This window comes from Zalophus californianus, chromosome 15 (assembly GCF_009762305.2).
Source record: "Zalophus californianus isolate mZalCal1 chromosome 15, mZalCal1.pri.v2, whole genome shotgun sequence".
Classification (NCBI taxonomy): Eukaryota; Metazoa; Chordata; class Mammalia; order Carnivora; family Otariidae; genus Zalophus; species Zalophus californianus.
Window position 1 is genome coordinate 13,202,724 of NC_045609.1, and position 26,418 is coordinate 13,229,141.

Consider the following 26,418-nt stretch of genomic DNA (forward strand, 5'->3'; position numbering starts at 1 on the left):
TTATCACTCTTACATCTCCAAAGCCCAGCGTAGATCTAGCACACAGGTGTTCAGGAAATATTCTAAAAAAAATTAAATGAAAATAGTCTCAGCAATGATGAGTACTATTTTATGGCAGAGCATAAGCTGTGTGGGGAGAGTGAAGTTTTAGGAAATATCGTTAGTTATGGTGGCTTGGAGATCAGATTTTGGAAAGCCTTATATGTGATGCCAAGGGATTTATAGGTGGCAGTACTGAGGATTCAAAGAGAATGTCAGAGGGGTGCCTGGGCGGCTCAGCTAATATCTGGCTCTTGGTTCTGGTTTAGGTCATGATTTCACAGGGAGTGGAATTAGCCCAGCATCGGGGTCTGTCAGAGCACAGCATGGAGTCGGCTTCAGATTCTTTCTCCCCCTCATTCCCCCTGCGCTCCTCCCTGCTCGTGTGCTCTCTTCTCTCTAAATTTAAAAAATCCAAAAAGCCCAAACAAACCAAAGAGAATGTAAGACATGGGAATGACAATCAGATTTATGCTTTGGAAAGACCACTTTGGTTGGAATGCATGTTATAATAGACAAGTGCTTTCCAACTTTTAAACACATTTAAGTGTGCACATAGAATGGGAGGCTGGCTGTACAGAACAACGTGCTTTGACCTGTATTCAAGGTCCTGGCTCTGCTCAGCAAATGCTTGAAGAAAAAACAAATCATCTGGTACCCAATAGGTACTTCATCTATGTACATTTCCTTCCCCTTCTCCTTCCTCTGAATACACTGATTAAAAAAAAGAGCCAATGGATAAAACTTGAGGATATATGGCAGGGGACTGAATAGGCCCTCAAGAGGCAGAAAGGGAGGGAAGCAAGAGCAGGAGGGCTTCCTTGGCCTAATGGCATGAGGACAAACAAACTTTTCTTGAGCTGAAAGGCAGACAATTTGAAGACAGACCTAAGAAGTAGGGAGGAGGAAAGTTTGCAGAGTTTCCACTAACTGGGAAAAGAGTGGAAAAGAAGCAGGGGACATTAGACTGACAAATGTGAAAATTGCATCAGGATTAGATAAAGGGCTTATTGAGGCCTTAACATGTTAACCTGCAATGGTTGTAACAGCAGTTCTGGAAACGCTCCCCGGCAGCATTGAGCAACTTGGGAGAACAAAGATGGGGGTGATTGGAAGCATCCAGGATTGGGAACTGGCAGGATGAGAAGGGCCTGAGGAAAGGAGGAAAGTGATCTGAGAAAGCTCTTGAAAGGCCGCCTTTAGTGAATGACTGCAGGGCATAGGTCAGGAAAGGAAGGAAGTCAAGTTAGAAGTTAACAGAGTGGAATAGACTAAAATAGAGAAGAGCTGATGGATTTAAAATCTTGCCGAAAGTGATTTGTGGCAACATAATTTAGCCTTCATTCTTTTGGCTTTGGCAAGGAAAAAAATCAATTTATTTTTTGAACCTCCACAGACCAGAAAATGTGAAAATGTTTTAAAATTACAGGCCTTCTACAGGACAAAATCCAATTTACTTTGGTTCCAAGACATTCCTTTAAGCAGAAAAAAAAAATACTGTAGTTTAAACCTAAGTAGATAAATTAATATATTTTATTAGATTTAAACTACTCTTACATTGTTTTTCTTCTGTATTGACAACTGTGATTACAGTTCAAGTGAAAAGAATAGATTTTTGATTACTTAATGGATAAAATGACTCTTTTTTAAGTCCCCAATTCAAGGTCAAGCATTTCTGTCATTGACAAAGACCAGATACAAATGACAAAAGAATCATGAATAGCACCAGGCCAAGATTAATTTGATTAGGTAAGGGATAATCAATTTAAACAGTCTTCATCTTAAAGGTAAATATTTTGTCTATATAGTTAGCATTAGATCTTTTTTGAATAATCTTTATGTTTTTAAGTAATGGAGTCATAAACAGAGTTCATTTCCATAATGCAGCATAAATACCCATGATTTTAAGTTTGCCTTATATCAATTAAAATGGAAGAGTCAAGCTATTTTAAAAGCTAGTAAATGTAGTACCCAACTCTTCAACGATTTCTGTTGAAGGCTTCAGCGAGACTTTCTCACAGAGGTACGCAGTGATTAAATCTGATATAACATATTATAATGGAACCAAACAAGCAAAATGCAATGTTTCTGAAAAACAGTTTCATTTTGGGAGGTCAGCAACACTTGTAAATGAAGGAATCAGGGTTTTTCTTTTCTTTTCTCCTACCTCTTGTTGCCAGATGGCTCCAGGGGCTTGGTGGTGGAAAGTACACAAAAGGGATAGAGAGTCAGGGTTAAAGCACTATAAAGCTAATTAGTGCCTGATAGCATAGCCTTTGACTACTTTTCAGCCAGGCACTAGCTCTCAGGTTAACACTTCTCATTCCTTTAATCACAGAGATTAAAGATACCTACTTCCCTTTCTATTCAAGCACCAATTACCTTCAAGGGGGAGTAGTGACCTGGGTGGCAAGGAAAAGAACATTTCCCCCTGCTTTTGTACTTAAGGTGAGCAAACAGCTCTTTTATGATTTTTACTACTAACCAATAGGAAAATATAAAAAGGCTTAAATAAAGGCTCCTTCCTAAAATACTTTTTCCATGTACCGTTGTTTCTTCACAAATGGAAAGCCATTGCTGTATCCAGATATTAATCAGTTTTTGGATCACAAATTACAAGGAAAAATGAATTTGGGCTAGCATACAAATTTCATTAGGTGGAGACTCCTTGGTTAAAGAGCAGAATTTGCTGGGCAGGAAGAAGAAAAAAAGGAAGGGGTAAGAAAAAAGACCAGTGCACTTACTATCATGGTCCGCTCTTTCATGGAAGACTTCAGTGAAGGAGTTTCCAAGAACAGACTGAGATATTCTAAGTAGCAACATTTAGGAAGAAAGAGGAGGTCCAGTGGTCTCTGGGCCAGCTCGCTATAGAAACTGGTCCCAAGGAGTCACTGGCTTGAAACTGGGGTAGACGAATGGGGAACTGCCCATACGGTACAGTTAGGAAGTATCTGGATAAAAATTCCTGGAAGCTGAAGTCTTCTTCTTCTTTTTTTTTTTTTTTTAAGATTTTATTTATTTATTTGAGAGAGAGAATGAGATAGAGAGAGCATGAGAGGGAGGAGGGTCAGAGGGAGAAGCAGACTCCCCGCCGAGCAGGGAGCCCGATGCGGAACTGATCCCAGGACTCCGGGATCATGACCTGAGCCGAAGGCGGTCGCTCAATCCGAGCCACCCAGGCGCCTCTGAAGTCTTCTTTATTGACAGAATCAACAGAACATTTGTGGCAGTTGTCCATAAGGTCCAAACATAGCACATTCTGACATTCAAATTAGACCTATTTAAATGTGGCTCCTTTTGATTCCTTCAACTTTGTATATGATGATTATCTGTACAAAGGGGTTCTAAATTGAAACAACCTCATTCACATCACCCCTATTCACTCAGTTTGTGGAGAGTGACAGCTTGATCCAAAGTTTTAAAAAAGTGATAGGCTAAAAGACAAAAAAAATAGTCAGCTGCAATAAGCTACCAGGCCTAATCAAGAATGGCTTAATATTATTCATCCTCTTCTTTGAACATTTTGCTTAAGTGCTTTATTAGAGCTACAAGCTCAGGGTTCCCACCACGTGCATCAATTTGTTTATAGGCTTTAGATTCAAGCTCTTTAAGAGTACTCCGAGTGTATTCAAAAGAACCTACATTCTCAAGATAATGTACACAGTATTTTTTAATATCTACGTTTTCGGTTCTCTGGCGCAAGATATTCTGCACCTGGGTACTTTCAGGCCTTGACCAAATAGCGTGAATAGTAGGGAATGAAAACTTTCCCTCTGTTAGATCTTCACAAAAGCTTTTGTTTTCACTGTATTCTTTGGAGTGTAGATTAGCATAATCATCCCTAATTTGGAAAAAGAGCCCAAGTGTATTAAGTAGTGGCTTTAGATCTTCTTTGTAATCAGAGAACAACTGCATGAGACCTACTGCTAATCCAAATAGTCCACCTGTCTTTTGCAGCACCATCGCTTTATATTCTTCTTCGGTGGGACAAGTGTAATTATCCCTCCAATAAATATCTAGACCTTGTCCCTGATGGAGTTCCAAAAGCTGGTGGGTAAAAAGCTTCACTGCATCTGGGTGATCAAGGGTTAAGACTTTCTCTAGGCCAAGAAAATATACATAATTGGCAGAATTGATGACAGATGGAATTCCATAGATGCTGTGTGCCACTGGAAAGCCACGTCGGAGTTTTGAGTTGTCTTCGATATCATCGATGAGCAAACTGGCATTATGCAACATTTCTGTCACTTCAATGATAATCTAACAAAAAAGACAAGTGACAATTTAATTTTATTTGAGCTACTCAAAACAGCTTATAAATACTTAACAGATTATGAGTCTCAAATTTCTTAGTTTTTGCAATGAATAACTATTTAGCAACCTCAATATAAAATACATGTATGCGCATTAAACTCAATTACGAGCAAGAGGTATTTTATGTGACATCTATTAATCTATTAGGGATTAAGAATGAGGTTAGAATTGCCTAAATACCTGTAGCTTGTCTTCTGGAACTTTTAGCCAGTGATTAAATGCCTGTGAAAGTTTGGTTCTCACTTGTTTACCTGAAATTAAAGAATAAAATGTGGCAATAAAATTAATATTTGTTATTAAAAATACATTCAGAAACCTCCTTGAAAACTGTTCAGACTTGAATCCAGCCCCATCACTGCTGGGCCCCTACTGCCCCCTCTACCAAAATTCACATTCTAAAAGCTCACGCTTTTGGAAATTAGGGCATGCGGAGATTCTAAACTATTCAAATGGCCCACTAGTAAGCCCACTCCTTTCATCTTAGCTTGTATCAACAATTTTGGAATGAAATGGGCATTTTATGAACTATGATCTAATTCATTTCTTTTTTGAAAAATAAGTCAGTCTAGTCAGTGGCAGTTAATTAGCAATGTCTGTTTCAGAGAACTATAGGTATTTCTAATGAAATGTACTTTGCTATTGAATTCAGTAAAATCTCATAAAATTACCTCTTAAAATTACCTACCATTCCTTTAAATTAAGGTTTTAGAGATTGTACAACTCTGCTTCTTTCCTATCAAAAAATGAGATGACCATTCCCTGAAGTATTCCTTTTTAGCATCCCAGTTTGGTCAAAAGTTAATCTCTTTGACTAGGGCCATTAGTTTTTCAATATTATCATTTTCTTACGTGGAAAGCTCAAGAGGTTTTTGGGTAGTAGTTATCAATAGAAGCCATTTTCGCCCAAATATAAAGGAATGGTGGTTAAAAACCCCAACAAGATCTTTTAATAATGTTCTACGAGCTTCCTGCTAGAGGGAATGCACAGTAACATCTTAATTTCAGATGAGGTTTCAGAAAAAGTTACATAAAAAGTTTCAGTGAACAAAAACAGTATTTTTTTTGTGAACAAAAACCTGTTTTCTCTGCACCAGTCACCCAAGCAAATGAATACAGAAACTCTCATCACATATCCAAATGAAAGAAAGTTGCACTTTTTGTGAGAAGTCTAAAAGGGAAGGATCTCTTAAGGTTCAAGAAGCAGTATTTTCTGTCTACTAACCTCTAAGGTGAGCATGGTCCGGGTAGCAGCTACTTTTGATCTACTTTCCAGTTTAACAAAAAGGCCAGTCTGAGCTATAGTTAAAAGCACATCTGTGCAAAGTAACCCATACTGCTTTAAAAAACAAGTTCAGAAGATGAAGAACACAAAGAATCAATGTAGAGCCATATTTTCCCTTTTGTTTTAGAATGTACATAGAAAACAGCACAATAAACGGCTTAACTTATAGATAATGCAGTTGTGTTTTAATATTTTTTTCCTTTAACCAGATTCTGGGGTCTGGATTGATACTTTTAAGGCCCCAAATAGTTTCTAACAGGTACTAGTCATAGAGATCCCTCAAAATTAAAAGAAACAAATGATAATTATCTTTCCTCTTTATTTTTTAAAAAGATTTATTTTGGAAGGAGAGAGAGTGCGTGAGTGGGGGTAGGGGCAGAGAGGGAGGGAGAGGGACGAGCAGACTCTGTGCTGAGTGCAGAGCCCGAAGCTAGGGCTTGATCCCATGAACCCAAGATCATGACCTGAGCAGAAGTCAAGAGTCTAATGCTCAACCGAGCCACTCAGGTGCTCCCAATTAGCTTTCCTCTTTAAAAGACCTTAATGTTACTAACTCCTGGCCTGGGCACCTACACTAGGGCAAATAAATAAAAGTCATTTTATTTCACAAATTTCAGAAAATCCTATTAATTATTAATTATTATAATCTTTTATTAGCAAGAGTAACTTTCCAACAGAATAAATGGCCTGGACCACCTTTAAGTCACTTTAGAAACTCTGAAGTTCTCTGTGAAAAATAGGTTTATTATCTATAATGCAATTTCCTATTTTTTTAAGATTTTATTAATTTATTTGGGGGGAGGGGAGGAGATCAGATATACACGCAAAGTGGCAGGAGAGGGAGAGAATCTCAAGCAGACTCCTCATGGAGCCCAATGAGGGATCAATCTCATGACCCTGAGATCATGACCTGAGCTGAAATCATGAGATGGGCGCTTAACAAACTGAACCACCCAGGCACCTCCATTAAAATTTTTTTTTTTAATTTAAATTCAATTTAGTTAACATTATACTGTATTATTAGTTTCTGGGGTAGAATTTAGTGATTTTATCAGTTGCATATAACACCCAATGCTCATTACATCAAGTGTCCTCCTTAATCCCATCACCCAATTCCCCCACTCCTTATTCTTTTTCCCTATTTCTTTTTAAAGATCTTTATTTTTATTTGTTTTGTAATTTATTTTTTAAAGATTCTATTTATTCATTTCAGATAGAAAGGGAGAGAGCACGAGTGGGGGGGAGGGGGAGAGGGAGAAGCAGACTCCCCACTAGTGGGGCGCCTGACGTGGGGCTTGATCCCAGGACCCCAAGATCATGACCTGAGCCAAAGGCAGACGCTTAACTGACTGAGCCATCCAGGCAACATAAAGATTTTTATCTTTTTAAGTATTCTTTACACCCACTGTGGAGCTTGAATTTACAATCCCAAGGTCAAGAGTCATATGCTCCACTGAGTCAGCTAGGTGCTTCATAATTTTCTATTTCTTTAGGAAAATCTTCTGAGGTTATATTCTATAAAGGATGCAAGATTATATTAAATTTTAAAAAAATGAGATACATAACAAGAGATTTGAATGTTATCTAATGGCTTAAAATACTACTTCAAGAGGGCGCCTGCCTTTGGCTCAGGTCATGATCCTAGGCTCCTGGGATCGAGTCCCGCATCGGGCTCCCTGCTCGGCAGGGAGTCTGCTTCTCCCTCTGACCCTACCCCGTCTCATGCTCTATCTCATTCTAATAAATAAATAAAATCTTAAAAAAAAAAACCTACTTCAAGATAATTAAAAAAAATGTTAACAGAAGTTCATTACACAGGTAAACAGAATTGCTAAAACGTAGCTACAGACAGTCCTTGTTTTGCACAGTAGCAGAACAGGAGACACTCTTTAGACTCTTTACAGCACTGATAACTGGCATGTTTTACCATAGTCCAGTTCTATCCGGTGTTTGCAAACTTGTTACAAAATAAGTCCAACAACAGTAGAGTGCAGGAGAAACATGTTTCTCAGCAGGAGACCCTGAAGTAAGTGTAGTTACTAGCTGCTGAATAAATATCACTCAAAAGGGGTCTCTTGGCTTTTTCTTTTTCGGGGGGGGGTGGTGTGGATGGGGCAGAGGGAGAGAGAGAATCTGATCTCACCACCCTGAGATCATGACCTGAGCTGAAATCAAGAGTCAAGATGCTTAACTAATTAAGCCACCCAGACACCGCTTGGCTTTTTCTTAAATAGCAGGCAACTTTTCCTTTTCATTATTCTTTTGTGTTTTTTCTTTGATTCCGTTGTTTTTTTTTTTAATTTATTTGAGAGAGTGTGTGAATGTGCGATGAGGGGAGGGGCAGAAGGATAGGGAGAGAAGCGGACTCCCTGCTGAACGCAGAGCCCCAACATGAGGCTTGATCCCAGGACCCTGAGATCATGACCTGAGCTGAAGTTAGATGCTCAACTGACTGACCCACCCAGGTACCCCTGGTTAACTTTTTGAGCTGTACTTACGATCATTGTTTATGCAGTGATGTATCAATAAAAAAGCAGCACCATGCCAAGGGCAAGGCAGTCGATGTTGTCTGCCCTGGGTGTAGGCAATAAAGAGGTGCACTATCTGTAATGAATTTAAAATAGTAACAGACTGACTAGTTTTTTAAAAAAGTGTGTATCTTCCTTGTCCTTTGGATCTTGAGGATGTCATCTTTAATACGTTTGGATTTTAACTTAAAAGAGGGATTTTATTTTTTTGTCTATGGAATCATCATAGTGGAAGGTAACTTATATGCAAAAAACTTAGGATCCTTTTATATTGCTTCTATAGTACTATGGAGTATCTTTATGCTGTCAATTAGATTTCATTTAATAAGCTTTGGTGAGTTGTATCAGACAATATGGCTGGGTATAATTTGAGTTGGGGAGTAGATGGTTCCCTCCATTCTTTTGAAGCACTGACATTAGCAGGTACGTCTCCATTTAGGTCTGCCAGAATAGAAATGTCACTAATCATGATGGCTTTCAAGATGTAGGTGGGCAGCTACCACTCTTCTGCTTTAGATAACCATATTTATCCTCTCCAAGCTTAGGAAGTACAGAAACACACATAACACCACTGAGGTGTGCCCATAAAGAAAGGTGTGCACTTTAGAACAGAAATGAAAAAGTGTTTACTGTGATTGAGTTGAGAACATCACTGGTCTATAGGTTAGCTATCTTATGGGCTAAATAGGTTTTTATGGTTGTCAACTAACTTATCATCTTTCATATAATTTCTATAAGAGCATTCCAAGTTTCAAGAAACTCGTTTGTGAATGAATTTTTATTCATTTTATTCAAGAACCCACACTTATTATATATATGAGTTTTAACTTGCTACTATCATTTTCCAGACCACGTTAAAAAAATAGCAAAATAAAACATGCATATACATTAGGCAGGTGTTACTGTAAGAAGCCATGTTCAGGTGACCCATCTTTATACAGGATAATGTGGGCTATGTTTTCAAGTAATGTGACTTAGAGATGCATTACTATTTGGCTCTCAAAGGAACTAGTAGCATAAGAAATGCAGTGTATGCATGGTAGTAGAAAACATGAATGTCGAAAGTAGAGTGAAGCTTTTTATTGTTACACAATTTGGCATAAAAACCCCTGATATCTAAATAGTGGGGAATAGGAATGTGTGGCATCCCTAAAGAATAAAACCTCCAATGATGTACTCAAATGTTTTCAGTATTTTTTTTTATGTTGTATAATTGGACATTTTTAAAAAGGGAGCTTCAAAAATACCCTTCTTCAAAAAGATTTTATTTATTTATTTGTCAGAGAGAACTCACAAGCAGGGGGAGTAGCAGGCAGAGGGAGATGCACGCTCCCCACTGAGCAGGGAACCCGGTGCAGGACTCATCCCCAAGCGAAAGGCAGATGCTTAACCAAATGAGCCACCCAGACATCCCAAAAATATCCCTTTTAAGAACAAAAAACTAAAAAGTTCTATTTGTCATTTTTCTCATATGTATCACCTTATTAAATAGGAAATCTTAAGAGCTGGTAAGTCTAACCTTTTCTGTATGCTAGCATTTGAATCACCACTACTCTATCACAAGACCCTATAAGGACCATAACTAAACAGTTACCTGGTAACTGAAGTAAATATTTATAGGGTTCTAGAAGAATTCTTTGGACGGTTTCTTGAGTCTTCTCCATTGTTTTTAAATTTCAAAGCTGATCTGTGAAAAATGAGAAATATAATCTTAATAACTAAATTAACTTTGAGTTTCAAATGCAAAGGAATTTTATCTCAAGGTGTTTTTCTACAGACTTCCAGTTTTGTTGTATAAGAAAATTCTACACATATGAAATCTTGAAACATGCTAAGTGAAAGAAGCCAGTCTTCAGAACAAATCTATAAAGACAGAAAGTAGATTGATGATTGCCTAGAGTTGGGGTAGCAAGAACAGGGAGTATGAAGCTTCTTTCTGTAGGGATTAAAATATTCTAAAATTAGATTGTGGTGATGGGTGCACAGCCCTGTATATATACCGAAATTTAAACTTTAAATGGGTGAACCATTTATACGTAAATTATCTCTCATAAGGAAAAAAAAGGAAATCTTCAAGTGATTCATTAGTCAGCCTTAGTTAAAAAACTTATACTAAGCCTTTATTATTTTACTCAACCATAAAGGCTTAAATTGTTGACATCAAATCAATGTCAAAACAAATCCATAGAATTAGATACTTCTGTATTTGATTTATTACATAAATTAGTAAGCATACTTTTTTCAGAGAGCATTAAGATGAATAAATTTTATATACTTAAAATGTAAGGGGAAAACTTCTCTCTTGTACTTTCTTTACAACCAATCCATTTCAGAGATTCCAATTTAAGATGTGCATTAACTTGAATGCAATTATGAAAAATATTAGCCTGTATCTACACACACACACACACACACACACACTATTCCCTTGTAGTGATTTATTTTCTGAGTTTTACATTTACTTCAGTATTTTCTAGAATACCCCTCATGGTCTTCTACAATACTTCTTTACTGTTGAATCCAATCCCCACTTGGTTTCTTTTTTAGTACCTTTTGCTATTTTTATTTCTCCTTATCTTAGGAATCTTCTTTTCTCATTGCTCTGACATCTTGGGCACATTTTAGGTGGTTTCTCACCTTTATCTGCTTTCTTTTGCTTCTGTAACAATGATTTAGTATTCAGGATCATGAACCAAAGGATTGAAAAGTGAGATTTTAGTAATCTCCTCTTGAGTAACTAGGTGAAACAATCTTAAGAACTGAGCACTCCAGAGGCGCCTGGGTGGCTCAGTCATTAAGCATCTGCCTTCGGCTCAGGTCATGATCCCGGGATCCTGGGATTGAGTCCCACATCGGGCTCCCTGCTCCATGGAAAGCCTGCTTCTCCCTCTCACACTCCCTCTGCTTGTGTTCCCTCTCTCGCTGTGTCTCTCACTATCAAATAAATAAAATCTTAAAAAAAAACCCAAAAAACTGAGCACTCCAGCAAAGGAAATCATCTTAGCAATATGACCTCAAACACTCTATGTAGAAAAGTTTTACACCTGCCTTGACTGACAATTAATACCCAGTATGTCACAGCAGAAAAAATGTTCAGAAAATATTTTGAAATTATCTAAAAATTAGTAATCTCTTATCTATACTGTTTATTATTTTATTTATTTTTAAAGATTTTATTTATTTGACAGAGAGAGATTGAGAGAGAGAGAACACAAGCAGGTCGGGCTGCAGCCAGAGACAGGGAGAAGCAGGCTCCCTGCTGAGCAGAGAGCTGATGCGGGACTTGATCCCAGGACCCTGGGATCATGACCTGAGCTGAGGGTAGATGCTTAACGACTAAGCCACCCAGGGGCCCCTCTTATCTATACTGTTTAACTTTGACATGTTACCCCATTCTTAAGAGATTAAAAAAAGGAGAGATAACAAGCAGGGCGCCTGGGTGGCTCAGTCATTAAGCGTCTGCTGTCGGCTCAGGTCATGATCCTGGGCTCCTGGGATCGAGCCCCGCATCAGGCTCCCTGCTCGGTGGGAAGGCTGCTTCTCCCTCTCCCTCTGCCCCTGCTTGTGTTCGCTCTCTTGCTGTGTCTCTGTCAAGTAAATAAAATCTTTAAAAAAAAAAAGATGACAAACAGGAAGAATAATCACTTACATAAAAGATTACTGAACAGAAAGAATTAGGGGTAGGATAAACAAAAAAGGGCATCTTTTATATACTTCTGCATTTAAAACAGTTGGTAGCCATCTCTTCACAACTAGGTTGAGAGCAATAATCATGTTTATCTTTTTTCACAACTTCCAGAACACACTTAACTTAAAAATGAGTCCACCTTTCAAGAACTCTTTTGTCTCTATTTGGAGACAAGTATACTTTGCCCAGAAGTCAGAGCTAACTAACCTTTGTTCCAATTCTTAAGGCTTTGGTTGATGCCATTAACATACAAAAATACTAGCTATTAAGTGAATTAATGTTCCTTTCCTAGAGGATGTTTATACACATGTATTCTCAGTAGCAGGAAAACACAGGAACCTCAATTTTTCTAGGTACTGAAAAGTAATCTGTTTTGTGTCTTCTTAAGTCTCAGGGGTTCTACACACTGTGGCCTATACCCTACCTGCTTCCCCCCCCCCTTTTTTTTAACGCAGAGCACTCCTATTATGGCTAGAAATTTCAGCCATCAGGTACTAGACTCAAATATATTGAGACGTTAGTGTTACATGAAATCTACTAACTTGTTTTTAGATTAACTACAGAATGCCTCTGTGAGAGAGTCTGAAACTACTCACTTTCCAAACTGGAAAAGTGCCTTTAGTTTGTTCCTACAATTGATGGATGAATATTAATATAAAAATAGATTGTCCCCTCTGTGTGGACTATTACTGATATAATCTCCTAGTTGGGCTCCCTGCATTTGCCCCTCAATCTAGACCTCTACTCTTCAGCCATCTTTGCAAAATTCAGATCTGGCCCTATTTCCCAACCAACGGATAACCCTTCAAAGACATCCCTTTGCTCTTAAGGTAAAAACAAAACTCCTTAACAAACTAAGATTGGACTACTCTCCCGCCTTCCCCACCCCCAGCTTCAGTTCTTCACACTTTATCCATTATTATTTTTGTTATTATGTTAGTTCTTCACACTTTAAAAGCTTTCTCTAGATACAAGGCTTTCCAATTTTTTTTTTGCCTGGAATGTTCTTTCCTTGGTTAACTCCTGCTAACCCACTCTCAGCTCGAGCCTCACTCTACTTAAGCAAAATTCCCTATTTTAAATCACGTAACTCTCCTTTGTAGCAGTCACCACTGTGAACCAATTTCACACTCGTGTGTCCATTTTACTTCATATCTGTCTGTACGTATTTTCTATATGGTAGGCGCTCAACAGATATGTGAAGGACTGAATGAACAGAAAGTGCCTTCTAACGCGCTAGAGGATGAAATCAGGGCACACACTTGCAATATAAAATGTTAAAATACCGTGCAAGTTTTTTTTTTTTTTTTTAAGGGAATGATCTGGTTTCAAAATTGCTAAATAGTGACATACAAAAAAAGTGTAGCTGTGAAACGCAGGATGAATCCTTCCACCCAAACTTTGGGAGATGATAAACCTGAAGAAAACTGCCCGAGATACAGGCTGTGGATTTAAATAACTTCAAGGCCGATTTTTAACAGACTTGGCAAAGGGGTTTCAAGGGGGTACTCTGCTAGTCCAGAGCCCGCAGGGTCGGTGAGGTTCCTGCTTCCTCTCCGCTCAGATGCCTCCTTCCGCCCTACTGGGTCACCTACAGCCCCTCCCCTTCTCTAGCAAGGATGGAAAATTCATACACAATCCGGTTCAGCATCCGGGTCCTCACCCTCCTTTCTTTCTTTCCTCTCGACCCCGCCTTCCAGCCTCCCCCGCCCTCATTCCCATCCGGGTTCCCCCCGGCCGCCACCACAGCCGCTCACGGTTCAAACGGTGATATCACAACTTTCGCGTTGCCGGTCCGGGAGTAGTAGTACCCAGCATCAACTTCCCACTTTATAGTTCAGACCAAGACTCCGCCTGACGCCTACATGGATCCCCCCCCCTACTTCACCACAGAACTCTCCACCCTCCTCAGCCGCCAGCGACACCGCATTACTCGGTGCAAGAAAATGCGCCATCCCGGTCACACTGCGCAGGCGTCGTTGCCGCCTCCCCACTGCTTTGTCGCCCCGCCCCTTCCCCCTCCCCCCCTTCTCGTCTCATGCAGACGCGGAGCATTGCGGATCTTGCAGTTCTCCTGGGCACGGGCTTGCGCATTGGCCCCAGAGGTTGGACTACATTTCCCGGGAAGCTTTGAGGCATAACTTTCTGTTTCCATAGAAGTGGTGGGAAAATGGCGTCGTTGTTTGTATCCCGGGGACCAATAAGAATGGAGTATGGGCGGGCTCTAAAGAATGTTAACCAATCCGAGGTCGTCTAAGAGGCCATCCGGGAAAGAGGTAGGGGAGGGGAAAATATCTAGGGGAGGGGAGAAAGAAGGGAGGGGGGGCACTTGGGGTTGGGGGGGGAAGCGATGTTTGCCCGTCAGTCGAGTCCGGAGTGAGGAGCTCGGGCGCCGGAGCGGAGGGAGACTCTTGAGCTTAAGCTTGCCGCCGCCACGGCCACCGCCTGGACCTTTGCCCGGAGGGAGCCGCAGAGGGTCTGGCGCCGCCGTCCTCTGGAGGGCAGCGCGATTCGGGGCCCGGGCCTCCAGTCCGGGAGGGATTTTTCGTCGTCCCCCCCTCCCCCCAGCGAGGGAGCCCGAGCGGCCGCCAAACAAAGGTACCAGTCGCCGCCGCGGGAGGAGGAGGAGCCGGAGCTTCAGCCTCAGCAACCGCTGGACCCGCCGCCCTTCTTCCCCCATCTCTCCCCCGGGCCTGCTGGTTTTGGGGGGGAGTAGGGGAGGGGACTCTGGACGTGCCAGGGTCAGCGCTCGCTTCCGCGGAAGGTAGGGGCATTTTCTGAGGCTTTCACCGTCTTGTAAGGGGGTCCTTTCGGGAGTCACCGGGCCCAGCCAAGGAGCAGGGGACGATCGCTCGGGGGTCTCGCCGGGCGCCCGGATTCGGGGCCTCGGCCTCCCGGGAGCCCCCGCCCCCGTGCGGTTGCCGAGCCCGAGTCGCCCCTCAGCCTGGCGGCCGCACACTCACCGGTTTAGCGGCTCCGGGCCGCGATGGGGGGCCCGGGCCGGCGCGGGGGGCTGTGCCACTTCCCGGCCCCTCGGTCCTCTGGCGGTCCCCGCGGTCCGGCAGCCGGGGATCCCCCTCGCACTTGTCTGGTCTCCGCCTCGGAACGGGACGTGGACAGCGGTTGTGCGGTGGGTCGGTCCTGCCCGCGGCCCTCCGGCCCGCCCGGCCTCTCCGCCGCCCCCACCCGGGGCCCCTTGGGCTCGGGCCTGCTCCGGCTCGGACGCTGGGCTGCGCGACCCTCTGGGGCGCCGACCCGCTCGGCCGGGCCCGGAGGCCCTCCGGGAGGACAGCCGGCCCCGCGCCGGCCCCCGGGCTTGTTGTGAGTTTCTTCTCTGACAGAAATGGCGTCATTGTCGGAGACGGGAAACTCCGTCGGGTCCCGACAATGGGGACGGGAAGCTGCCGAGCTGTGTAGGTGGCTGGGTTTGCGGGGCTGGCGAGGCCACAGGGAGCCCCTCATCGGCGTTTCGTGTTTCGGAGGCTGACGTCCGCTACGGCTCTTGCTTCGGGGTTCAGGCTTCGCTCGGTTCCCACCGCCTCCGCCAGTGCAGAGGGGTGCCTGTGGTGTTGACCGGGTGTCTTTTGTTTCCCCTCCAGGTGCAGGTGAATCTGGTGTTTTCGAGGGGATCGCGGTCCCGGAATCATCATGAAGGTAAGATTGCTTACAGAAAATGACCTCTGGGGTTCTAGAATTGGGGAAGTGGGGAGGGGGTTGGTCGAGGTCGTGTGTGGGGCCTCCGCGTTTTGCCGAGGAAGGTGTGTTTGGTAGCTTGGAGCCCGAGCCGCTTTCCCGGGAGACGATGGGGGTCAGTGGTGTGGCTCTCTGTCGGCTTTGCTGTGGAGTTGGGGCCACTTATAGGATGTCGCACTGAGCATAATTCTCCCATATAGAATGTCTCTTTTTGCAGGGTAAGGCAGGAGTAACTGCATGAAATAAAGTGTTTTAAAAGGTAAAACAGAAAAAGCAGGTCAAGTAATCTGACTCTAGAAACTGAACTGTATGGTGGTTCTAGCGATTACACTGATGAAAGAAAATCTCGTTTATTGTGTGAACAGTACTGTGAATTTTTAGCAGAAGACCTATTCGGTTAGCCCTGAAAATAATCTGAATTGAAAGATTTTTAAAGAGGATCTTTGTGATCTTTACACAACTCAGAGATAGCAGTTTTTCCTTGTATTTCCTGGGATTTAGGATTTTATGGTTTATTTTTCTTTGTTGATCCATTTAGTCTGTAAATTGTCAGATGTTGTGATAAAACCAATGTGGATTGATGTGGAAAACCCATGGCCAGGTTCCTTTTAAATGTAAACATGTTAACTGAATGGAGGATAGTGTGTAAAAAGTAGAATTTACTTAATTGGTGGAAGAGATCATGGCAGTGAAAGTATAGGGTTTTTTTTTAGAGACTATGTAATTGAATGCTGTCATTTTTTAATACACTGGAGAATAAAAAGCCTTAGATATCTGGCCTTTCGAGATTCAACTGGTGGAACTTAGAAACTAGAGATATTTTTCATCTATGACAAATTCAGAAGTGCTTAAAAGGGTAGGGTGTGTTCACAAGTATAGAAATGCATAGAATAGTATGTGAAAATGTAAATGTTGTCTACTTTTGATAGTTCTTTTGAATTATTTGAAAACAAGTTTTTTTCTGTTCAGGATCGACTGTTTTTATAGTACTGCAGCTAAATGAAAATTTGTAATGCTTGTGTTTATGGAAGAAAGTAAAAGCTGTGACTACTTAAATATGTATCTCTATACAAAGTAATTAAGTTTAGTGTAGTTTTTCTTTTTTTTTTTTTAGTTTTTTTTCTTCTTGAGTTTGGGGTGCTGTAAACTACCTGAAACAGTTCATATCTGTTGAATTCATGTCTCATCTTCATGTAAATGAAAAAAATAATCAGTGATGTTGCAGAAACAGATCCCTTTTGTTAGTCACAGATGCTAGCTATAACTCCTGGGACCTGTGTAAAACAGTGACAAGTGAATTTGTTAGGAAAAACCGTATATCTTCCTTGGTGTTGAGTGAGAATTTCTTAAGTGTTGGGTTGAATAACATATAATAAACTCAGAAGCTGAATAATACAGGATTTAGTTTGTGATAGATACTGCAATCTGTCATAGTTCCCAGTGTACTGCCTGGCATATCTTGGGTACTCCGTTAACGTTTGATTAAAAGAAATGTAGTAAGTTGAAGGTCCTTAAGATTTAACTTTTCTTTTCTTTCCTTTTCTTCTTTTCATTTCCTTTTTTTTTTTAACTTGTGTGTTTAAAAAATGAAAGTACGTTGGAAACTTTAGCCTTAAAAGTGTCATAGTATTGGGCAAATGCAAATTTTGGTATCATTTTAGAACTACTGATTTTAAGTGCTTAGCATTTCCATTAACACTGCCTTTTTAAAAACGGGTACTATTGATGTTGAAAGGAAGAGTTATTAAATTTCTAATTTTGTACAAGAAGAACTTCCTGTTATTGTATGTATAGTAAGTCTTCTCATTGGGAGTCTGCTGATAATCAGCAGTACTACAAACTTAGTGTATTTTTTTTTATTTTTTTATTGTTAATGTTAATCACCATATATTATATCATTAGTTTTCGATGTAGTGTTCCATGATTCATTGTTTGTGCATAACACCCAGTGCTCCACGCAGAATGTGCCCTCTTTAATACCCATCACCAGGCTAACCCATCCCCCTACCCTCCTCCCCTCTAGAACCCTCAGTTTGTTTTTCAGAGTCCATCGTCTCTCATGGTTCGTCTCCCCCTCTGACTTACTCCCCTTCATTCTTCCCCTCCTGCTATCTTCTTCTTTTTCTTTTTTCTTAACATATGTTGCATTATTTGTTTCAGAAGTACAGATCTGTGATTCAACAGTCTTGCACAATTCACAGCGCTCACCATAGCACATACCCTCCCCAATGTCTCTCACCCAGCCACCCCATCCCTCCCACCCCCCACCACTCCAGCAACCCTCAGTTTGTTTCCTGAGATTAAGAATTCCTCATATCAGTGAGGTCATATGATACATGTCTTTCTCTGATTGACTTATTTCACTCAACATAACACCCTCCAGTTCCATCCACGTCGTTGCAAATGCAAACTTAGCGTATTTCTTATAACTTAATTTCTTACATGGTGAACATTGAGGGGTTGCCCATGATTGGTATTTTGCTTTAACAAATTTGTAATTCAAAAAGTATTTAGTAGTGATTATATTGGGCTCACATTTTCTCTTTTTTTGTGTGTTCCCAGTTTCTAAATTGTAATGACAACAGAGCTATAGAATGATTTATGCTATTTATCAGATCTTACCAAACATACTAGTACTTTGAGGCAAGCTTTTAAGTTTTTATTATCTGTTTTATTAGTCACAAGAAATTTTTAATTTTTATTAAGTGGCAGTGTATTGATGTCATTGAAAGAATGTTTAGTAATACTTTTCTGGTGGTTGCTTTAAAGTCCCAAAATAAAGAAAAATGTATATATTATTTTAAATGTTACGTATTTTAGAAACAATTTTGCTGTGGTTCTTACTTCAAGAGTTTATTTAAATAAAGCCCCTTCACTCACTAGTATATTCTGTCTTGTAATATTTTTGCACAGTGTGTTTTTGAGAAATAGCACTGTAACACAAAAGCAGTTTTATTCTTAACATAGGTCATGATATTGGGCTTACATCGGATCTTTTATAGTTTTTGTAGGTCTTTCAATGTCAGTGATAGCACATTTTCAGGAAATCCTAGATTATTAAAAGTTTGTAAATGATTCCAAGACTAAATTATGTCAGATTCATTTCCTACTTTTTTCTAACTAAAACTGTTTTCCTGCTTATACATCGTGCACATTATTAACATCTCTCATTACATTGCAGTAAATTTTCAAGTGAAGTGGGAGAAGCTGGAGAGGCTGGAGATTTCAGAATCTTTATGGGATAAGTGATTTAGATGGTTGTGCTTAGAATTTTGCAGAGTGGGCTTTTTCAGATATACCATTATCTTCAGTAGTCACTGGCTTTAGAACACATGAAAATAATGGATTGATTACAAATGTCCTTTGCTTGTGTGCATGTTCTCACCCCCTTCTCCTTTCCTCGCACCTTCCTTCCCCCTTTCCTTTCCCTGGCTCCTCCTTTCCGTCTTTCCTTCCCTTCCTTTCTTTCCCCCTTCCTTTTTCTTCACTTGCTTCTTCCCTCTCCCTCACTCTCTCTACCTCCTTCTTTCCCCCTTCTTTCTTCCTCTTCCCTCTTTCATAAATCATTCATTTAACAACAACCCCACGCATCAGGCAGTGTGGAATGAAGGTGAATAAGCTATCAGATCTGCTCTCAAGGAGCTCACAATTTAGTAGAAGACACAGAAAAACAAAGCAGAACAGCGCATATTGAATTATAAGAGTATTGACCACAGTATACGGTAATTGTGGTAGGGGCTATGGGAGGACAGAAGAGGACATCTAAATCAGAGTCATGGAAAGTTCTCTGGTAGAATTGACATCTAAGCTGAGTGTTAAAGCTTTCATTGGGCAAAGAAGGGTAAAAAAACAGTGAGACAGAAAGGGGACTACATGTTGGAAAATGAAAAAAAAACAAGATAGTGTATTTGGAAACAGTTCACTGTGCGTAACTTAAAGCACGATGTGTTTGGGGTAGAAATAGGAGGGCAAGGATGGGAGAAGGCTGAGTTAGGCAGTTGAAAATTTTCTTGAACGGTACATAGAACCACTGAAGGTTGTTTGAAAGGAGTAAAGTTGGTAGATTTATACTCTGGAGAGGTGACTTTGGTAGTAGTGTAGTGAATACGCCAAATGGGAGATCTGAGTGGAAGATCTGGAGATTCCAGGTGAGAAGTCCTACTGAGAAGTGAGTAGGGGCTTGAACTAATGCAGTGGGGGTAGATGAGATATCTAGGAAATGGAATTCAGGACCTAGTAACTTGCCCTAGGGTGGGAAGAAGTTTCTGTCTTGGGGCATGAGATTGATATTATTGTCACCTGAAGTATTGTTGGAATTGAAGTAAAGATGTTGTACAGGGTTTTGAGTATTGAAGGGACCTGTAGGATGTCCACATCCTTTAGTTAAAATGTAAGATTAAGAAAGCAAGTAGGATGAAGAGAAATCAGAGGCATGGTTAATTCAGTGTGAATTAACTTTTAACTGTAATATTTGAGAGGATTTACATCTATAGTGTGGCATATGTATTTTGTCCTATGAATTTGTGGTCTTTTTGATGAACAGGTAATTTTGTAAAATACTGACTTGTGTTCTGTGTAAATTGCTAATTCTTTATTGTAATTTTTTAAAAAAGCATGTTGGTTGAGTACCTATTTCACTGAAGAATGTGGTCCTGCTACTTCAGTCTGTGAATTTAGTCACTGAAGAAATGATGGTGTACCCTCCATGTACCAGACATGCTTCTAGGTATTGAGGATACAGCAGTAAACAAAACAAGAGTTCTTCCCCTCATGGAGTTTACTTTAAATTAGGACACACAGATACCAAGCAAAAAAAAAAAAAAAAAAGTGGTAAGTGCTGTGAAGTAAAGCAAAATCAGGATAAGAGGTTACAGTGACAGAAGGTGTTAACTTTAGATGAAGTATAATAAAGGGCCTGTTTTTGGAGATGACATGTAAGCGTCATGCGAAACAAGTGATACAGTGAGCCATTCAGTTATCTGGAGGAAGAGTGGTCTAGGCAGAAAATACAAGTGCTAGGGTCCTGGGGAGGAATATATTTGGCCTGTTTGACCGTGGCATACCTTAAGGAACAGGAAGGCCTTTAGAGCTGGAGTGGTAGGTGAGGCTAGAGAGATCACAAGGACCAGTTCAGTGTAGGGCCCTGTAGGCCATGGGGAAGGACTTAGAGTAAAACCTGAGTGTATTGGAAGTCATTGACGGGTCTTGAGCAAGAGAGTAAAGTGATCTGATTTACATTTTTAAGCGGTAACTGCTGGTCAGAGACTAGACTGTGGGGGAGCAAGAGTAGAAGGAGGGGCACCAGTGACAAGGCTGCCAAGTTAGTTCTGGTAAGAGATGGTGGTGGACCAGGTGGGAAGGTGGGTGTGTTGCAGGTGGGGATGATAGGATTTGAATGGATTGGATGTGAGGGAAAAGTTCTGCTTCTTGCTGCTACTTATGGTTGACTAGTCTCTCCCCCTCCCCTTTTAAAATATGTTTTCTGTGATTAGTTGGTGGACAGGATTCTTAGGATTGAGTACAGCCAAGAAGGCATTCCCAACTCTTGGCCTTCCCTTATTAGGGAGCCATGAACATTGAGCCGTGAGCATTGAACAGTCCTTTCCATCTTTTTGTGTTGTTTTGTTTTTAAATTTTAGGAAATGAGATAAAAGTCACTCTTTCAAAGTCTACAGTCCAGAGGTGCTTGGGTGGTCAGTCGGTTAAGCGTCCGATTCTTGATTTTGGCTCGGGTCATGATCTCAGGGTCGTGGCATCGAGCCCGGCCTCAGGCTCCATGCTCAGCACAGAGGTCTGCTTAAGATTCTTTCTCCCTCTGCTCCTCCCCACACCTGCACACACTCAAGCACTCTCACTCACGTGCTGTCTCTCAGATAAATAAATCTTAAAAAAAAAAAAGTGTACAGGTCAGTACTTAGTATTTTCACAAAATTGTGCATCTGTTCACTACTGTTTAGCTGCAGAATATTTTTGTCTTCCCTACAAGAAACCTGTACCAATTAGCTGTCACTCCTTGTTCTCCTCCTCTGTTCCTCCCCAGGCAGTCACTAATCTACTTTCGGTCTCTAGGGGATTGCCTGTTCTGGACATTTCCTATCAGTGGAATCACACAATATGTGGCCTTTGTACCTGATTTTTTTCACTTAGCATAATATTTTTTTTAAGATTTTATTTATTTTTGCGAGAGAGAGCGAGAGAGAGCACGTGTGCGCACGCACAGGGAGGAAGGGCAGAGGGAGAAGCAGACTCCCCACTGAGCAGGGAGCCTGATGTGGGACTCAACCCCAGGACCTTATGGGATCATGACCTGAGCTGAAGGCAGACGCTTAACCAACTGAGCCACCCAGGCACCCTCACTTAGTATAATATTTTCAAGGTTCATTTTGTAGCAGAACTTTATTCCTTTTTATTGGTGAATAATATTTCGTCTGATGTACCACATTTGGCTAATCCACTTATTAGCTGTTGGATATATGGATAATTTCCACTTTTTGCCTATTATGAATAAATGCTGCTATGAACTTTTGTATGTAAGCTTTTGTGTGAACATGTGTTCAGTTTTCTTGGGTCCTAGGAGTGGATCTTTCTGTTTACAGGGTAGTAATACTATCTTTGGTAACCCTGTTGAGAGCTGAGTGTTTAACTTCAGATACTTTGTGCCATTGTATCACATGGCCACCAAAGATTTGGACATTAGAAAATTCATCCAACATTTACTGAACACTTATGTATTGGTCTCTGTTCTAGCCATTTAGGATATATCAGTGTACAAAACAGAAAGTCCAGGTCCTGTGGATCTTACATTTTAAGGTGGGGGGACAGACAAAGAGGAATAAGCATAATAAGAAATCTAGTTTGTTAGGTGGCAAATAGTATGGAAATAAGAGGGGAGCTGGGTGAGGAGGGTAGGGAATGCGGGGGGTGGGACAGGTTATAGTGTTAAATAAAGTGGTCAGGTAAGTATACTGAGAAGACATTTGTGCAAATACTTGACTGAAGGATGTGAAGGAGTTAGTCTTGTGGCTTTAAAGGCAGCTCAACATGTTGAGTGAACTGCACAGAGGCCAGAGTGGCTGGAGTGGAGTAAGGAAAGAAGAGAACGGGAGGGGTTGGGTCAGACACATGAAGGGGATGCAGGTTCGGGGCAGAGCAGATCAGATCACCTAGGACCTTGACAGCCTTTGGTAAGGATTGTGGTTTTTACTCTGAAAGAATTAGAGTTTTACTCTGATAGAAACTGTAAGTTTTGAGCAGAGGAGTTACGCAGTCTCATTACAGAGTGACAAAGAGTTTCATTATATTTTTAAGGGATCACTGACTGCTATGTTAAAAACAGGCTGAAGGCAAGTTGAGGATAGAATAGAAGCTGACCAGTTAGGAAGCTATTTTAATAATAGCTGTAATGATGATGATGATGGCATGTAGTTAGGAAGCTATTTTAATAATAGCTGTAATGATGATGATGGTGGGATGGGATATTGGCCACCACAGTGAGGGAAGTGAGGAGTGGTCAAAGCCTAGATCTCTTTTGAAGGTAGATCCAACAGGAGTTCTGGTCAGATTGATGGTAGAGGAAGGAGAGTTGAGGAGAACACCAACAAGATTTTTTGCTGAATAATTGAAAAACTGGCATTGAGGATGAAGTTAGGGCTGTGTAATTTTTGGAAATAAGCATTATATTTTATATTTGTGAAAAATGCTAATTGGTGTATTGCTCTGTGAAATATGGCTGTAAAAAAGATACAGGTATGCTATATTAAATTTTTAGTAATAGATTTAAAAGTTAAAACTTTCGTTCTTTTTTTAAAAGTTTTATTTACTTATTTATTTGATAGAGAGAAACACAGCTAGAGAGGGAACACAAGCAGGGGGAGTGGGAGAGGAGAAGCAGGCTTCGCGCGGAGCAGGGAGCCCGATGCGGGGCTCGATCCCAGGACCCTGGGATCATGACCTGAGCTGAAGGCAGACGCCTAATGACTGAGCCACCCAGGCGCCCCTACAAACTTTTGTTCTTGATGAATTGTTTAAAAATAAGACTCCTCCTGCCTTCCTATTGGTGTCACAGAACAAAGATGTTTCTACACTCATGAAAATTATGATCTAGTATTCTATATGATACTAACAGTAAGCAGTGGAAACCATAGTCCTATTCATCCTTTTGATATTTAAATCTTGTAGATTTAATGGTATGGATTTGATATGGAAGAAGGTATGAATTTGATATGGATTTGATAGAAGGTATGGATTTGATAAGGCCTCTAAAGAAAGTATGTCAGTCTTTTTTCTTTTCAGTTGGGCCTCCTTTATACCTAGTGGACATTGAACAAAACAAGCTATATAACTTGCTTTTGTTTCCAACATAACTGAAATATTTCATTTAATTACTTTACATCAAAATAAGACTGTATGCATATTTGTTATCTCTTAAACTTCTAATCGGTATGTTTAACTGAATTTTAAATGAGAACTTTTGTATAAAAATTACTACATTTCTGGGCACCTGGGTGGCTCAGATGGTTAAGCGTCTGCCTTTGGCTCAGGTCAGGATCCCAGGGTCCTGGGATTGAGTCCCGCATCGGGCTCCCTGCTAAGCGGGGAGCCTGCTTCTGCCTCTGCCTCTCTCTCTCTCTCTCTCTCTCTCTCTCTCTCTCTCTGACTCTCATGAATAAATAAATAAAACATTTTAAAAAAATGTAAAAAAAAATTACTACATTTCTGCTTTCAGAAGTACTGCAAATTCTGACATTCAGGTTTTCTATGGAAGATGATGTGTTTCTAGAAATATGATCATTTTCATACTAAGATTCAAGATAGCGTTCAGGTTTGGAGATTATAAAAGTATATGAACAGTTTACTAGAAAATAAAAGGCAGATCTACGGGGGTCAGTTTACAGAGACAGAGAAACCAAACTTCATGTTTAACTTCTGTGCTAATGGTCATATTTTGGCTGGTTAATAGAAGCAAGGGACAAAATAAAAGAAAAGAAAAAGGGAAAGTTTTAAAATGACACGTTTGAGTATAGTTCCCAGTATTCCTTTTTTTTTTTTTTTAAGTTTTTGTTTATTTATTTGACAGAGAGAGACAGTGAGAGAGGGAACACAAGCAGGGGGAGTGGGAGAGGGAGAAGCAGGCTTCCTGCAGAGCAGGGAGCCCGATGCGGGGCTTGATCCCAGGACCCTGGGACCATGACTTGAGCCAAAGGCAGACGCTTAATGACTGAGCCACTCAGGCACCCTGTTCCCAGTATTCCTTAATCAATATTTGCTCATACTCTATTGGGAAGGTCCAAGTATGGGCTTCAAGATTGCTGTGAATCTCTCCTCTCCCCAGAGTTATGTGCAAAATTTCATATATCCGTATGCTTTCTTGGGAAGATGAACCATAGCTTTCATCAGCTTCTCAGTGGAACCTGTAATACAGATATTAAGAAACACAGCTGTGTGGTATCACCTGTTCGCTGATATGCTGGTAATCATTTTAATAGGAATAGTTGTTTGTATGTCCTTCTGATCTTATCCTTAAACAGGTAATCAAGTGGTTACTACTTACTTTATTTTCTATTTTTTTGTTTAGATCACTGTACAATCAGAAAAGTTTTTATTTTTGAAATGTTATCATTTATATGAAATGCATATATAGCTTACAGTATTTGAGTTTTTGAATTTCTGGAATGAATTTGAATTTTTCAGTTATAAATAAATAGCCTTTGATTCATGGAAACATTTCATAAAATAATTTTAAAAGGTTGCTCTAAAAATCTGGCATCCTGGCTTTACTTATGAAACTATTTATTATAGCATCCTGGCTTTACTTATAAAACTATTTATTATAAAAGTTAATGTATGTTTGTTATTACTTTTTCCGCATTCACTTATTTGCCAAATGGGGTCATCCAGAGCAAGGATAATGTCTAACTGAATATCCAGATATACTTAGCTTTAGGATACAGTTAGAGATTATATTACTCTTGCTGGTGTGAGTGTCTTTCCAGCTTAACATTGATGTTGGCAGTCACGTGGTACAGAAGCTGATTCTCTGGACCATTATGATTTATAAGGAGGAAAATCTTACAGAAAATAGTGTGTATCACTTTTTTTTTTAAAGATTTTATTTATTTGAGAGTGAGTGAGAGAGCATGAGTGGGGGGGGAGGGGCAATGGGAGAGGGAGAAGCAGACTCTGCTGAGCAGGGAGCCCGATGCAGGACTCGATCCCAGAACCCTGGGGTCATGACCTGAGCCGAAGGCAGACTCTCAACTGACTGAGCCACCCAGGTGCTCCTATATCAAATGATAAATTTAGCTATAATTAAGAGAATAATAATTCTGTAATAGCTTTATGCTACTAAAGTATGTCACATTATATGTAGTGTATCTTGGGTGGTGGTATGGATACTTTATGTAGACTTATTTAAGCCATTTTCTTCTAATTTATAGAAAAATTTTTGGCAGTATGACTTAGCTCTAGGATATTTGAAGTCCTGTGTCAAGGCTTTGCCAAGGAACAGGTTGCTGTATCCTAATTTGATAATTTGCTGGGCATAATCATTTTGAGAGCATAATCCTAGATACCTGTTTAATAAGTTTTTTTGAAAATCACTTATGTTTTAATCATTTACTTTAATATCAGAAATGAAGATTATAAATTACAAAACTTTGAGCAAGTGGCATTTAAAGAAAAGATTCACTTTATACCGATAGTAAAAAGCTATACTTGAATATGACTATAAAAACCATCTTTGTTTAGTTAAAGTGCCCAATAAACAGTGTAAATGATTAAGAGCATATGGCTTGGAAAGAGAGGTCTTGTTCCCAGTACTGTCTCACTCTGTTCTTTACTTGGCTGTTGAAGTTTGGGCAGAGTTATTTATTTTT

At 40.4% G+C, this 26,418-nt stretch overlaps 2 protein-coding genes across 8 annotated transcripts in view; one reads left to right on the forward strand and one right to left on the reverse strand.

The window, feature by feature from the left end:
* Positions 1–1,392: 1,392 nt before the first annotated feature.
* GGPS1 (geranylgeranyl diphosphate synthase 1) lies at positions 1,393–14,940 on the reverse strand. Of its 3 annotated transcripts, none has more exons than XM_027590105.2 (4): positions 14,815–14,940; positions 9,758–9,850; positions 4,534–4,604; positions 1,393–4,299 (listed from the first exon to the last, which is right to left on the reverse strand). In XM_027590105.2, exons 2-4 carry the CDS (start codon positions 9,825–9,827, stop codon positions 3,538–3,540), a joined length of 903 nt encoding a protein of 300 aa, XP_027445906.1. In that variant the 5' UTR covers positions 9,828–9,850; positions 14,815–14,940; the 3' UTR covers positions 1,393–3,537. The 3 variants fall into 3 exon arrangements, with proteins under 3 accessions (XP_027445906.1, XP_027445897.1, XP_035580024.1); XM_027590096.2 differs by lacking the exon at positions 14,815–14,940 and adding an exon at positions 13,609–13,830; XM_035724131.1 differs by lacking the exons at positions 9,758–9,850; positions 14,815–14,940 and adding an exon at positions 13,609–13,831.
* The window catches only part of ARID4B (AT-rich interaction domain 4B), a 139,297-nt gene continuing 127,068 nt past the window's right edge, over positions 14,190–26,418 (forward strand). For 4 of the 5 annotated variants that reach the window (XR_003519195.1, XM_027590010.1, XM_027590024.1 and 1 more), the window contains exons 1-2: positions 14,190–14,615; positions 15,451–15,505. Coding sequence is in view for 4 of the 5 variants with exons in the window: in XM_027590010.1 (XP_027445811.1) it covers positions 15,500–15,505 (6 nt within the window). In the remaining variant the exon portion in view is untranslated. The remainder of the gene's footprint in view (positions 14,616–15,450; positions 15,506–26,418) is intronic. The other variant, XM_027590015.1, reaches the window with a different exon arrangement.

What these genes read in the sequence shown, in the direction of transcription:
- GGPS1 (XM_027590105.2), bottom strand. Translation starts at nt 9,827, where the DNA reads ATGGAGAAGACTCAAGAAACCGTCCAAAGAATTCTTCTAGAACCCTAT. An exon ending in ATATTTACTTCAGTTACCAG is followed by an intron (nt 4,605 to 9,757) that starts GTAACTGTTTAG and finishes CTTTAATTTCAG; the next exon opens with GTAAACAAGTGAGAACCAAA. An exon ending in TTCCAGAAGACAAGCTACAG is followed by an intron (nt 4,300 to 4,533) that starts GTATTTAGGCAA and finishes CTTTTTTGTTAG; the next exon opens with ATTATCATTGAAGTGACAGA.